This window comes from Lichenostomus cassidix, chromosome 8 (assembly GCF_008360975.1).
Source record: "Lichenostomus cassidix isolate B80296 chromosome 8, HeHo_3.0, whole genome shotgun sequence".
NCBI lineage: Eukaryota > Metazoa > Chordata > Aves > Passeriformes > Meliphagidae > Lichenostomus > Lichenostomus cassidix.
The window spans coordinates 15,659,822-15,675,483 of NC_139489.1; the positions used below are offsets into that span (position 1 = coordinate 15,659,822).

General features: G+C 39.1%; 1 protein-coding gene across 6 annotated transcripts; it reads left to right on the forward strand.

Annotated features, from left to right (window-relative positions):
• The first annotated feature begins 257 nt into the window (after window positions 1–257).
• Window positions 258–14,662, forward strand: CDC7 (cell division cycle 7). Of its 6 annotated transcripts, XM_085068046.1 has the most exons (13): window positions 409–1,055; window positions 1,531–1,650; window positions 1,854–2,004; window positions 3,960–4,046; window positions 5,450–5,585; window positions 6,229–6,322; window positions 6,435–6,577; window positions 8,389–8,638; window positions 9,213–9,308; window positions 10,316–10,494; window positions 11,010–11,092; window positions 12,365–12,514; window positions 13,480–14,662. In XM_085068046.1, exons 3-13 carry the CDS (start codon window positions 1,911–1,913, stop codon window positions 13,854–13,856), a joined length of 1,689 nt encoding a protein of 562 aa, XP_084924172.1. In that variant the 5' UTR covers window positions 409–1,055; window positions 1,531–1,650; window positions 1,854–1,910; the 3' UTR covers window positions 13,857–14,662. The 6 variants fall into 6 exon arrangements, with proteins under 6 accessions (XP_084924171.1, XP_084924174.1, XP_084924172.1 ...); XM_085068045.1 differs by lacking the exons at window positions 409–1,055; window positions 1,531–1,650 and adding an exon at window positions 258–354; XM_085068048.1 differs by lacking the exon at window positions 1,531–1,650 and having other exon boundaries at window positions 408–1,055; window positions 3,963–4,046.
• Window positions 14,663–15,662: the final 1,000 nt, after the last annotated feature.

A 15,662-nucleotide genomic window follows, 5' to 3' on the forward strand; every position in this document is an offset into this window, starting at 1 on the left:
GGGGTGGCACAGCCCGCTCCCCAGCACACTGTCCCGGCCGGGCCCGGCTCCGGGGTGGCACAGCCCGCTCCCCAGCACACTGTCCCGGCCCGGCTCCGGGGTGGCACAGCCCGCTCCCCCGCACACTGTCCCGGCCGGGCCCGGCTCCGGGGTGGCACAGCCCGCTCCCCCCGCGGGCCCAGCGCGCGCTCCGGCCAGGCCCCGCCCCTCCGGCCGGCCAATGGCAGCGCGCCTTTCTCCGCCCGGCGCCGCCATTGGCTGCGGCCGCGGCTTCCGCCGAAGGCCGGGATTGGCGGCGGCGCGCGGGCGGCCAAAGGCGGCAGCAGCAAAAGCGCGGCGCGCGCCGGTGTCCCCGTGAGTGTCCGATCGCGCGCGGCCCCCGCTCCCTCACCCCCGCCTTCCCCCGCTCCCCTGCAGCGGCCCGAGCCGACCCGCCCTGACCCCCCCGCGCCGCGGAGCGTCCGTCTGGCGGGGTCCCGCTCCGCGCACCCTCCGCCCCTCAGTGCCCGCGCTCCCCGCGGGGCGGCTCCCCTGCCCTGCCCTGCTCTGCTCGGCCGGAGCTGAGCTGGGCCACGGCTCGGCGGGGGGAGCCGAAGGGCGGTCTGCACCCCACTGCCGCCGCCCGTGAGCCCAGGGCCGATGGGGAAGCTCGCGGCGTGTGCTTGGCCTGGGGCCTTGCTGGGGGGTCTGTCCCTTAAAGCCAGTGACGGGTTCCCGGCTTTGTGTGGCAGTGGTGACATCACCAGTGCGAGCTGGGGGTTGGATGTGTGAGGCTCTTGCTCGTCCCGGACCAGACGGATGGGCTGTAGTAATGTGTGTTAACTTGCGGTCCTTGTGCTGCGAGTGAGGCTCGTACTGGTTTGGAACAGGCTAATCTGCCTACTCCACACTAGCAGAGGGAGGAGTGGCTACCTGAAAGAGACTAGAACTACCCTCTAATCGCGTTCCAGTAGTTTCCAAGTCCCTCTCCAGCGAAGCTCCCGCAAAAAACGGGGCTCAAAGGAGACGGCTCCTGCCTCTTGTCCCTGGTGTTACACAAGGATGACAGACTAAAGGTAGCTCAAATTCTTTGGAGACAAAATGTGTTTCTAGCTCCATAGCTGAAACATGAATCCTTTCATCAGAAGTTTTTCAGAATATATTCCCCCTGTGTAGAAAAGTTCATCCAGAGCTTCAAAGGTTTGGCAAAGTAACAAGGAAGATTTTCGAATGGAACCAGTTTTGAGTAACTGTAAGAGCTGGTGCTTCCAGGCTCACTTATCACTGGTTGTTCTGCCCTGGAGCTCCCTGCCACTCTTGTTCCTGAAAAGGGATTATCAGGGATTTTTTGATTGTACGGTATTAGTAGACTTTACTGGTTTACAGTTTTATTTAATGTTCCCAAGATTTGGGAAGAAGCATTTCAAAATAAGCATGTTCCATTTTTCTCGTGGTGGGAGGGCAACTAATTATGCCTTTTGTTCAACTTATCTAGGAGGGAGAGATCTCTTGTATTGAGAATGTATTCTTTGCTCTTATAATTTCTTTCAGTTTTTCTGGCTTTCTGCAGCTGTTGCCGTGTGCAATGCAGCTATTTCTGTGTGCATCAGTTCCTTGCCTTTCAAAGCAAACTTCAGGGAAAAGACAATGCTTTAGTGGAAATAAGGAAACGTGAGAGATGAAAATCAGTTGTATTTAAGCTTATCCTGCAGTCTTCCTTCCCTTCCCCCCTCTATCCTCTTGTGGCTTTACTATTTCACTGGAATACTGGGTGACACCTTGTTTTAGGTAGCACAGAGGAGCTCCTCAGACTCCCTAAATCTCATCTCAGGAACTGAGTGCAAGTGTCTTACCAGATGTGCTTGCTCCCCCAGGTGTCCAGGAGTGGCCCTCGAAGTCTTGGATGTTTTTCACTTGAGACTTGTTTTGTGATGGAGACAGTGTTGAAGTCTCCTTGTGATAAACAGCACCCTCAGCAGGCTGAAGACTTCCACGGGAATCTTGGGCAGAACAGCAAGCTTTCAGGTATGTGCTGAAATAGAGATTGTTAATATTACATTTTGTTGCTGACATGCTGCTTTATTACGTAGGGAAATTTTGGTATTGATTATAAGCTGTCTGTATATGATCCTGTTTATGAAGAATGAATGAAATGAAAACATTTGAGGTGGTTTTTGATTTTGGGTTTATTTCTGCTGTTTGTGTGTTACAAAACTTCAGCAACAGCAGTTTGTCACAATTTGCTAAATCTACTATTTATTTATTACAGAATATGTTATTATAAAAGGATACCAGAATGAAAAAAAGCCAGCCCTTGGAATAAAACTCTGACCAGACAGTACACAAAACCAGTATTTTGTCTTTTAACCTATAATCACCAGCCTTATGCTTCAATATCTTTACACGTGTACATGTGCCTAAAAACACTCTTCTTGGTTTTTTTTGTAGAAGCTGAACTAACGTGTTCTGATAGGGATTTTATTGTTTGTTTTTGAGTCTCTTTGTGTATGTACCCGAGTCTGGACTTTGTGTACAGTGCTTGCTCAGTAATCCCAGATGGTCAGCCAGTTTATAGATATAATGGCTATTATATTTTTGAAAATATATCATCTTCTATCAGTCTCCTGCACATCCATGTCCAGAATGATGCTGAATAATGTTTGTCTTGTTTTGGAAATACAAGAAATCACTTTAAAATCTGCTCACAGAAAATGCTAGATATTATTAGTAATATTATTACTCTGCTGGCACAATGACTGTATGTTCTCTATGCCCAGTCTGGGGGATTCAGGCCCCCAGAAGAGACCAGGTGATGTTTATAATGCTCTCTATCTACAAGGACAGTCACTGACTTTTTCTAGCACTTCTCGGGATGATCTTTCACACAAACAGCTGTATTGAGTTTGAAATTAAAAAAAATTAAATTGGAAGTTAACTATAACTTGAGTAACTAGCTAATTTATCAGGAAGAAAGGGTTCTTCAGGCAGATTTTGTTGTTTTAAGTGAGCTACATAGAAGGCTGGGATGCATGCTAATCCATACTTTGTTTCTAGCATATCTGTGATATTTTGAAAAAAATTCTTATTGTTTATGACTTAACTGCCCTTGTGAAACATAGTCCATTTTTGCATATATAATACAGTGCAATTTATCTATTTATGCTAAATTTAATTTATATATTTTTAGGATGAAAAATGTATACACCTTTTTTCATTTGATTGACTTTTCAAATATCAGTTTGTGCTTAGTTCTGTATACTAAAATGTTCTTTACCCCTGCTTCACAGAAATTACTCACAGCCTCTACATAACTGATATCTTCAAAAGAAGTGAATTCTTATGTGGGTGTAGAAAACACTTAAATAAGGATTTGTAAACTGAATGGAGAACGACATGATTTTTTTGGAAATAATACAGTACAGCATTCTTGTCATGCCATCTAGTGATTGTAGCATGAAGTGCAGCAAATGCAGAGCAGACGTGGGGTTTGGTATCAGCAATTTTAAGTAACAGTGTGAAAGATTGCATTACTGATCTTAAATATCTAAAAAAGAATTATTTTTCTGCCTTTTTGATTTGCATCTGATGGATTTGCACCTGTGCTTACAGAAACAGCTTTTATAGTTCTGCCTTTTGTCAAATTGCTGTTGCAAATCTCATGTAAACATTTAGCAATGAGCTGTAGGTGCCCCACTAACCAGAAGGATTTTGCCCTCTTAGAATCTGCTATGTGTCAGGTAAGTGAAAAATAATTGTTTAAATGCTGCAGCTTACAAGGGAGTGTGATAAAGAGCAACAATATCAAGTACGCACATGGTAATGTCAGCAGGGATAAATAAGGTACCTTTGTGCTGGTTTTTCCTGTGTTTATGTGAATCCACAGTCCTATGAGCTGAAGTGAGGTTTGTGATCTCCAATATAGATCAGATATTGAATCAAGTAATAAAATTCCTGACTTATTTTCTCCATTCTTTCCACAGCAGGAATAAAAAAAGACATTGAAAAACTTTATGAAGCAGTGCCACAGCTTGTAAATGTGTTCAAAATTAAGGAAAAAATTGGAGAAGGTAAATGTTTCATTTTAGCATGCTTAGACTTAAGGTATCTTTTGGCATTTCTAATTTAAAAGGTATGAAACCAAGATCCCAATATATATGCAATTTAAACCAAATGCCTTTTTTTTATTTACTATGTGGTCTCTGTAGGAATTCTAATATGTTGCCGAACACATAGGTGTATTAATTAGGAACACTTTCAAGATATTTTCTTGAAAATCTGGCATATTAAAGCCTTTTAAAAAACCAGCATTCCAGTTTTGACAATTAAAAATTTTTGAGGTAGATTCAAATGAATAAGTCTTAAAGATCCATTCTTTTTCTCCTTTACATGAAGAATCTACTTACATGTAGCTGTGTTTTGATGTACTTAATTGGTGTTCTTTTAAGTTAGCTTTGTGTCCCCTAAAATCTCTTGGGCAGAAGTGGAGGGGGAAACAATGTTTTTAAAAAATATCTTTTGCAGTTGAACAGCACTATGAGAAAACAAGCTTCAGCTTAGGATCCCACTCTGAATCAGTTTCATTTTAGCAGTTCTCACCACCCAAAAGAATGTTTTAAGTGAAATTTGTAACCCTTGTTGCTGTAATCACTTCTGTTCAAGGCATGGGTCTCCAGGTTGTTTGGGGTTTTTTTATGATGGCATGAAGTGTTTTGTTTTTGCTGGCATTTTGATGTATGTGTGCACTCAGACTGTTGAACCAGCATGATGCAAACGCATTACTTAAAATGTAATCTAAAGTAATTTCTCTTCTTTTATTCATATGGAAGAACACTTCAACTTGTATGTTCAGATATCTCAGATCATTAGGATAAATTAACCTCCTAAGAGGTGTATTAGGATATCCTTAAAATTAAATAGCTGGGTAAGTTTACCATACAGTCTGAATACTCCCTTTGTCAAACAAATGTATCACATTCAGTGTGGTAAAATGCTCTGGGCAAACAAACAGTTCAGTTACACATCATGTGGGAAGCCTTACTTTATGGATAAGGTACAGAATTAAGGAAAAATGTAGCAATTTCAGAAGTGCTTTGAATAGCAAAGGCAGTGCTTTCCAGATTAGCATTATATAGTCCTCTTACATTGTAGGGAGAGGAGTTAGATGTCAGATGAAAGTAAGCTACCTAAACAAGAAAGCAAATCAAAGATAGGAAATTTACATTCAAAGAGCACTGTGTCCCAGGCAAGTTAGACAGTGTTATATTTGCATTTTTACTGACATAAAAAACTTGTATACAAGATCACTGAATTCAGTAGTAGAAAAAAGGAACTGGATTTTTCTCTTCTAGAATCTGCTTTTGATGTAGTATCAAGTGTACTGCAGGGTTGTGAACAGTTAGATCACTTCTGTAAAAATCTGCATTGACCTAATTAAAATGTTGAAGACAGTGTTTTTCTCCTTTGTTTACAGGTACTTTTAGTTCTGTTTACTTAGCCACAGCACAACTACAAACAGGATGTGAGGAAAAAATGGCTCTGAAACACTTGATTCCAACCAGTCACCCTCTGCGAATAGCTGCTGAACTTCAGTGCCTCACAGTAGCAGGGTACATAAACAAGAAAATTGATTGTCAGGACTAAACTGCTGAATGTTGTCTCACTGTTCTATATTTATTTTAGGTTTTGTCTCTTGATTAGTTTTTAGTGTGTATAAAAAGAGTATACACACACATGTATACTCTTTTTATTGAGAACAAATAACAAAAGGAGTGTCTTACCTGTAATGGATGCCCTTTGCTGCTGAGTCTCATTTTGGGGGGGTACTCTATTTTCCATCCAAGAAATTCCATTATGTATCTCTGTGGTAACAAAATTCCAGTTCTGAAATGCTTGGAAAAAAGAATCACTTCATTAGAAAATGTGGTTTTAGGAATGAATACTTGTTGGCAGAGTATGCTGAATAGCACCTTCTTAAAGTAGTAGGACTATGCAAGTTAGGGCCTATATTTAATTGCAGTGGTAACTACAAACCACAGCCTGACAGATAGTCTATGGAGTTCTCATTCCAAACTGCAGAATTTAAATGTGTTAGCAGTGAATAGCAAGAACACAGCTACTGACTGCTGATGAGACTGCTATCAAAATATAAATTAAGATTATAAAAGAAAGCTTGACTGAAGTTTTTAAGAAATAAAGGAAAATAAACATCCATCTTCTGGTCTTTGTTCAGTAACATTACTTTTCTTCTAGGGGACAAGATAATGTTATGGGAGTTAAATACTGCTTTAGGAAAAATGATCACGTTGTTATTGTTATGCCATATCTGGAACATGAATCTTTCTTGGTGAGTCTCAGACTTTTGATGTGTAGTAGAACATTTAATTAAAAGCAGTTTGATAATTATTTTATAATTATTCTGTGATTCTATAAATTGCAGTATCCAAATAATCTTTCAGGACATTTTGAATTCCCTTTCCTTTGAAGAAGTGAGGGAATACATGTTTAATCTGTTTAAAGCATTGAGGCGCATTCATCACTTCGGTATTGTTCACCGTGACGTCAAGCCCAGCAACTTCCTCTACAACAGGCAGCTGAAAAAGTGAGTCTGGCCATACTGTGATCTCATCTGGGGATGTGTGCCTTGGCAGAACAGAATCAATTAGGATTTTAGGCTTCTTTCCTTCCAGCTGCATAACATGTGCTTAAGTAATAAACCTACGGTTATTTTTTTATTTGTAAAACTTTTCTTTCAATGTTAAGGCATTTAAGAAGGGAAGTAATATTTTTTTTTTCTTAATGTAATATCTGCTTCATAGAGTGACAAGTACCTGATAAAATGAAGATTTTACTGAGTAAAAGTACTAAAGTTTCAAATAAGAATGAGATGAATAAAATCAGTATTTTTTTTAATAAGAAAGCTAATCGTAACTTGTGGTGCACAGAATGGTGCTTGTACATTTTTGATAGTGGATAGAGTAAAAGTGATACAGATAAGATAGCTGGCTTTGGGCTGTTTTCACCTTACATTGAATTAATGTTGATAACCAGGAGGGATGGCTTTTTTTGCCTGCAAGTTACAAAATTTAAAGACTGTAAAAAGTGAGGTACTGCTTGTTTGTGAAGAGCTGAAATGGATAGGATGTTTCAGTGCTAGCAGCCCTGTAGATGTATTTGTTACCGTTGTGCTCTGCACAGTTGAGACTCTGAGGTGCTGGAGTGTGTCCAAAGCAAAGCACTGAAGCTGGGGAATGGTTTGGAGTACAAGACTTAAGAGAGCAGTGAAGAGAGCTGGTGGGCTCAGCCTAGAGAAAAGAAGGCTCAGGGGAGACCTCATCATTCTCTACAACCACCTGAATGGAGGTTGTAGCAGGATGTACATCCCCAAGTAAAAAGTGGTAAGACAACAGGAAATGATCTCATGTTACACCAGGGAGGGTTTAGGTTTGACATGAGAAAAATTTGTTCACCCAAAGAGTTATCAAGCATTGGAATGGGTTGCCCAGGGAAGAGGTTGAGTCACCATCCCTGGAGGAATTTAAAAGACCTGTAGATCTAGCACTTAGGGACATGGTTTTGTGGGACTTGGCAGAGTTGGGTTAACAGTTGGACTTGATTTTAAAGGTCTTTTCCAGCGTAAATGTTTCTGTGATTCTATGCAGTGAAAGTCTGTAGGGAAGATTTGATTGTATTTTGCCAAACCACAGGCTTAAATGTTTGAGGAATACTGGTTTGGTTGTTGGTTTTTTGTTTTTTCGTTTTTTAATCTGTCAAAATGGATATGTACTGTCACTTTCCTCTTCCAGCACTTGTTTGAGCCTTAAACTCTACTTTGTGTCTGGAGGCATGGAGTTGAGTTTGAGACTCAGGGACAGGTATATTATCGCTGTACTGGTTGTAGCAAAAAATAATTCTTCTAGAAACAGATCTGAAGTGTGAATTAATGTAATCTTACCTGTTTGAAGACTGAAGTAAATTCTGGTAGTATTTGCCAGAAGTCTATCAAAACTTTACATATTGTCTGTCTTCACTGCTGCCTTTGTCCTCTGCCTGTGGGAATACTGCAAGAGTTAAGTCACTTGTACATAACTGCTGGCTGAAGATTCAGAGCTGTAGGATTAGAAGACCTTCAGAAAAGAGTTCCTGGGAATATTTTTTTTAACACCTCTGGAGAAAGTATGCACTTGAGAAGATTTTGGGACAAGAAACAATGACCAGTGGTACAGGTTTAAAACATTTAGGGGATAGGTAAGATGGGACAACAGAAGAAGGAAGAAAATTGGACTATGATGCTGGCAGCATTACAGATGAGCAATATTGAATAAAATGTGAAAGAAAGATAAGTAATTAATAGTAAATTGAATGATTAATAGATACTTTGTAACTCCTGATTCTAAATTTGTGTCTTTTCAGGTATGCCTTGGTAGATTTTGGCTTGGCACAAGGAACTCCTGATACGAAAATTGAGCTTCTTAAAACTGCCCACTCTGAAGATCAGCAGGGAAGTTGCTTGCAAAATAATCCCATTGTAGCCTTGGGAAATGGGGTTTCTGTCAGTGTCACAGCACCTAAACAGATAGCTCAACAGTCAGCCTCAAAAGCAGCTGATAGAAGGTCCAGCACACTTTCAAAAGTACTGATGAAACAAGGAAGAGGAGGAAAGGTTCTCAGTCTCTTTCATTATACTGTTGTATATGTTTAATGTGTTCCTTCATCCAACAGGGGGAGATGCAGTACTTGCACAGAAGCTGAGCCTGAGCATCTTGCAGGGCCCCAAGAGGGTGCACAGCATCACAGTGTTCATATTGAAGGAGCTCCTTTTATATAAGTATTGGCTTCATTGTTATCTGTTAGATGTAATACAGTGCTGAGGGCTGTATAAAGCCCTAGCATGGGTTACTCTTTAGACAGCCTTAAATCCTTTTTTAAGGGATGTGTGTGGTGAAACTCCTCCCCAAGCTGATAATCATTCACCTATGTTTACTTAGTTGCATAACAAATGCAGTACAGACTGCACTGAGAGTGTCTTGGGGCTCTTCAGAGGTGTGATTCGTTTTGTAAACATGTTTGCTGTTCTGTCTAGACCACATTTCTTCATCCACAGTAAACTGATGCCTGAAAATGACTTACATGCAGCTGTTCTTGTTTTATGTCACTTCACACTTTTTTTTTTAAACTGTCACTACCCAGATGCCTGTTAAACAGGATCCTTATTGTCCTTTTTGTTGGTATTGCAGGAAGACTGTGTGCACCATTCTGTCCAGCGCTCTGTCTTCGGAGAAAGGAATTTCAATGTCTATAGTTCCACATACCAGGAGAATGCGAGTACAAAAGTAAGAAGTATGACTCATCAGTAGGATCCATCTGCTGCATGTCTGAAAAATTATAGAACTGGTTGTTCTGTAAGACTGGACACTGTTCCAGAATGCTATGAAGCTAGAAGTTTTTGAGCAGATTATTAAATGTGTCTTTCCTGAAAGAGTCAAAGAATTTTTCATTTCTGTTTCAGTCCCTTTTGAAACTCTTAAACAATGAGTTCTGTAGCTGTCTCCTAGCTGATCTGGTTTGGATGCTACGTTAATCTTTTTTCCTCTACGTCTATCTGTGTAACTAATCATAGAATCACAGAATAAGCTGAGTTGGAAGGGACCCGTGACAATCATCAAGTCCAACTCGTGGCCCTGCACAGGACTCCTGAAGAGTCTCACCATGTGCCTGAGAGCATTGTCCCAAACACTTCTTGAGCTCTGTCAGGGTTGGTGCTGTGATCACTTCCCCAGGGAGCCTGTTCCAGTGCTCAACCACCCCCTACTTATCTTGTGAAACTTTTTTAAAAATTATTTTGCTGTTGAAGCTGAGAATAAAACTTGTAACTATTTTTCTGTAATTAGTATTTAATATGACAAGGGGGAAACCCCAACTAAATTAGAGGGTTTGGTTGGTGACATTTTATTGTAGAACTAGAGTTAATGTCTGTGTGTTGCTGTGGCATTTCATTTTTTTTTTTCTGTATTCTCATGTTAAGCAAAAAAAATCTTGAAACACTATACTCACGTGAAGAATACTTATCTTGTAGCTTCAAAATATCTAATATATACTGTTTTTTAGTAATCACTGAAAACGTCTTCTGAAGGGGAAGGGAAGGAAATCAGTGTATCTAGAAAGTTCGAATGTTTGTTTTATAGTAGTTTTGATAATGTTAAAAACGTTTGCTGTCTCTGTCCTAAAATTCTTCCTGTTCATAAACACCTGTTAAGTCAGTATTTTAGGAACTGTCCTATCTATATGTAAAGGGAATCTTCTTAAATATGTCACCTTCTCTAAAATATCTACATTGCAGCTCATAAAACAATCAAAGGTGATAGATGTTTCATCTAGGAAGTTAGTAACAAAGAAGAAGATTATTTCTTCCAAAACTGTGAGCAATGGGGCAGCCAGGAAAGCTGCCAGTGGTTGTCCTTTAAACCTGCCCTGTGACTGTTATGCAACGGATAGAGTTTGCAGTGTTTGCCTTTCAAGGTAATTTGCTTTGATAATGTTGTAAAATTGTCTGCTCTGCTGTCAAGCAAAGTCAGAAACTTAGATTTACTAGACTGTTGATTTAGTAAGCAAAAGATAGCATTTGATCTCTGCAGCCCTTAAAACACTGAGTATGCTCTTTTTAAACAAGAATAGTTCATGGAATTCGTGGATTAGTTCAGTGCTATCTGCATCTAGAAAGATTCACTGTTAATTCACAATGACTTTTTCTTTGTTTCATCTAAGAGAAAATAATTAAGTATGCAATAAGTATTTCTCTGGTATTATGCTAGATAATATAATTAAAATATAATAGATAATAAGGCTATTGTGTGTATTTTATAATTTCATGCTAGGTAAGATTCTTCAAACTTCTATAAAACTTGAATAAAGCAGGGTTAGGGTGTTTACACTACTTACACAAGTATATTCTAAAAACAATATTAAGCCTTATTAGATTTAGAACTTAATTATCAACTTGTTATATTCTAAATACATTTGTCTTCTATTACAAGGCGTCAACAAGTGGCTCCCAGGGCAGGAACACCTGGATTCAGAGCACCAGAAGTATTAACAAAATGCCCCACTCAGACCACAGGTACTGTACAACAGACTGAAACTGAAAATGCCTTTTTTCACCTTTTAATCCTTCTCATTTTTGTGTATTTTGTTGTCTTTCTTTTTATGGGAGAATTCTTATAACTTGTGAAATTCAGATGTATAATGTCTTTTAATTTCAGCAGGAGTTACATAATTAAACCTTTTCAAAAGTCTCAACCTTGATTACTCCAGCTTACCCAATCACATCCTCAGGGGGATGCACAGCCACTCAGATAGTATTACTGTATCACTGCTGAAAAGATGGTACTAAAACTTTTTAACAGGAACTATGCAGAATGTAGAAAACTTTTCCACTGTAAATTGTGCCAAATTATTAACTTGGATTTTAATTTTTAATAAAAGACATAAAATCTGGTTTTGCAACTAAAGTCAACCTAATACTTTTTTTTTCAAATCAAAGTCCTGTGCTAAGAATGTTTCTAATTAAAATGTCCAAATTAATGTCTGCCTATTTTGCTACTTTTTTAATAGCACTAGTATGAATATGCCTTTATGTCCCAACTGTTAATTTTTCTCTTCAGAGTTTGAGATCCCTCAAACTCTCTCCTTCACTTGTCATGTCTCAAAATGTGCACCTTAGTGAGCCAAAAAAATTATGGCAGACAGGTATTCTCATAACTTCCAGTACTAAAGTTTCCATCAAGCTTTGGCCTCTATCCCCAGAGCACTGTCTGTACTCTTCATAACACAATGAAAATGATGAATAACTTTGAACTATTACAGTTTTTAAAATTGCCTATCTTTCAAATGAGTTCATATTAGAGAGGAACAAAGTTCATAATAAGATAAGTTTCATAGTACGGCCTACCTGTGGCAGCCTCAGTCCCCAAAAAACTGTTTCACAAACATTTGTGAATTGTTTTTTATTTGTGACTCTTATATAAGGTTTTCTTCATATGAAGTTAAATAAGTATCAAAACTAGCCATTTCATTTGCCCTGTCTCATCTCCCTGGGTAAAACAACTTCAAACATTGTTTTGGTTCATTTTCAGTTTAGCAAGTTAATGGAATTATCATATGAAAAGCACTCCCTCTGCATCAAAGTAGGAAATTATTCTTCAATCTAATTACACTAATTTCCACTCTTGCCTGAAGTTTAATATATGTGACCAAAGTCAAGAAGTACTTCAGAACATAACTTTTGCTGATAGAAACTTTTCAGATAATAATTTCTTGTTAAGGAAGGTTGGGATTTTGTTTGTGATGAAGTCATGAGTTTAGTTATTAATAACTTTGTTTTCCTTTGCAGCAATTGACATGTGGTCTGCAGGAATCATATTCCTTTCTCTACTCAGTGGACGGTATCCATTTTTCAAAGCCAGTGATGATTTAACTGCTTTGGCACAAATCATGACAGTTCGTGGATCCAGAGAAACCATTCAGGCTGCTAGAACTTTTGGTATGCAAACCTTAATTATGGGGAAAGGGGGGAAATGTTATTTAATGCTGTAATTTACCATCAATGATTTTTGTGTGTGTGTATAAATTTAGGTTTGAGAGTAATTTTGGAAGTGATTTTTGCATGTAAAATCTGTAAGCATTATTCTATATTTACAGACTTCTAAGACAGTATTGTGTTTTTCTATCTTTTACAATGTGTGTATGGGGTACTTTGTCATAGTTTTCCCAACCTGTCTGCTGCCTTTCACTAAGTCAGGGCTACTTGAGGTGAAATATGCCAACTAAATGTTTCCTACTGGCATTTGGTTAGAATTCTTGAGACAGTGTTTCTATTCCTACAAAATTTGGCCTGGAGGCTTAAGTCAATATGACTTAATATTTAGATGATGTGAACCTTGCTTTTCCCCCCGCCCCTTCCCCCAAAAGGACTAGTCAAACAACCAAAAAAACCAAAACCCAACAGCTGGCCTGTTTAAAAGAGACACAATCACCACAAAACACAAAAAATCCAAATAACCATTCCCCTAATTGCTTGCAGGCCAAATGCTGCGGCACTTGCTAGCTGGACTTGTAACTGCCAGCATCAATTTCAATTCTTCAGACAAAGGTGTAAAAATCAGAGTATTTAATTGTCTTAAATTCTGTTAAAATTACAGTGAAATGCAAAATGTTGGTGTACAGGGTGGCTGACAACCTGTCACTACATACCTTCACATAACCCAAAGCTCTTTGTTCTGAGTAGAACTGAGATGATTACCCTTCTGACTTTCTGGGGCTACTGCTGTAGCAGCAGGGCTGATGTGGAGACATGGGAGGGTGTTTGGTTCTTTTATAGATTTGGAATGTTTTTCTTGCATGCTGGTTATACTTGGAGACATGAAGTTTCTCTGAAACAAACTTAGAGGTTACAGTTGCATAGAAAGTATAATAAAATGTGTCTTACTGTACAACTCTTTTCCCTAGGCAAATCTGTTGTGTGCACCCAAGTTGTCCCAACTCAAAACTTACGAAACCTCTGTGAAAAGCTGAGAGGAACAAATAGCAGCTGTAAGGGATCTCAGGGGGAAGTGCCCATCAGGTCTGAAACCAACACAGCTTTGCCAGTTGCAGCCGACAAACCCTGTGCTCCTGAGACACTCAGAAAACAAATTCAACACTCAGAGAGTTTTCAGGAAAGTGATGGTGCTTTGGAAATGGAGGCAACTGACATGAAAGGATGGGATCAGGTTCCTGATGAAGCATATGACCTACTTGATAAGCTACTAGACTTAAACCCTGCAACAAGAATAACTGCAAAAGAGGCTTTGCAGCATCCTTTTTTTAAAGATAGAGGGCTCTGAGAAGATAACATGTTCTGTTATTCCTTTCATATGTTTTGTGTGGAAAGAAAATGCCGAGGTAGTTTGACGTTGTTGCCCTCGACATTTACACTCATCACACTGTGCTCTGAACTACTGAAGTTTTGTCTTGTACTGTTAGACTGCAAATGTCAGTTTAAGAAATACTTGCCGATGTATTTCTTACACAGTTGCATAAACATCACTAACGTGGTCTTATGCTAAGGCACTTGTGAGAGGTTATTACTGTGCATACCTGTTCTCTGAGAAAGTTAACTTTGATCAAAAACAACAAAGAAAAAAGAGTTTCATAAGCTCTATGCTTAATTCTCGAGATATTACTTTAAAATTTACAAGTTTGCCTTAAGGTAAGACTGAAATAAGAAAGTGTTTGAGAGACTTTTTTCTGTACTTGCATATCTCTGCTTTGTTCCTGTTTAGTACATGGGGGACTGAAAATGGAACAAAGTGTGTTCATTTTGTTCAGACTATTTTCAGAGAACAGTATTACTTGAGTGTTGCTAGAGGAAAGGCCAGGTGCTGGAGATTATATCATCAAAAGAAAAGCATAACTTTTAAAAGCACGTTTTTGTTCATGTCTGGCCATTCCTGCTTAGGCAATAGTAATAAATGCAGTTACTCATTTTGCATGGCCCATGTTTCCTCAGTGCCATGGGTAACTGTCAATATTCCACAGCTGCTGCCTTCAGAATGTCTAAGGTGCCAGGCTGAGGTTTGATTTCTGTTATGGAAACTGATTTCTTAAAAAATATCTGTTCAATAAATGATTTGGTTTTATAACTTCATAAGCTTGTCTAGAGATGCTTCTATAAAAGTAAGGTTTTCCTGTGGGCTGTTTCTGTTCAGGGAGAATCTTGCACCTTGGTTTCCCGCATAAATTCCTCAGTGATAGCTCTAGTATATATGGCAGTAATAGTGGAAGTATCTTAATTATCAAGGAAATCTTTGACCACAGAGTTAGCTTGCTATTGTTTCGTCCTAAGGAGGAAAATCCCACACCTTCAATGTGTAAAGTAAGCTACATCATGTTCAACAGAAGTTTGTCTAAAACCCTTGATAATTCTGGATACTGAAACATAATATAGTGTTTTTCCATATACATTTCTTGAAATGCTAATGGAATTTTTGCTCTAAGAGGTTACAGGCCATTCTGAGAAAAGACTGCTGCTTTGGTAACTTGTAAAAGCCTTCTCATATATACTGATGGCTATGACAATGCAAAGATTCTGGTCAGGACTGGGGCTGAAGAGACAACATTTCAGTATATTCAAAATCTTGAATACATAGAAAGTGATGGTAATGTTGCTCTGTTGCTGGCATCAGCTGTTAGGGAAAAATATTTGCAGATGTCAGAATATTGATTGCAGAAAATCTTGAAACCCACAACACTCTGGGGCCCAGGTCTTAGTAATTTTTGCTGTTTATATAATTTCAACACAGCACATCACTGAGAAATTATTTATCTAAAGGAACTGTGGCCAAATTTGGCAAGCAGTGCGGTCTGCCAGTGTCTGCAAATGTATTGTTTCCTCCTACATTCACTCAGGCTGTCTAACGTCTTAAGCGAGCACCAGCTGACAAAAAGCAAAAATATGTCAGCTCTCTCTCGTGAGCTTTCTAAGCAACTTCAGCTCTCCAAGCTTCCCTGCTAACAGCCTTCAGCAGCTCCTTCCATCAGGCCCTACAACAATTAACTGCTGCATTCATTTAATAGCCAAAAAGGGAAATCACTGCTAATTTTTACCAAAATATTAAGGGCAAATAAAATTCGTAAGGAACAATTCTAAG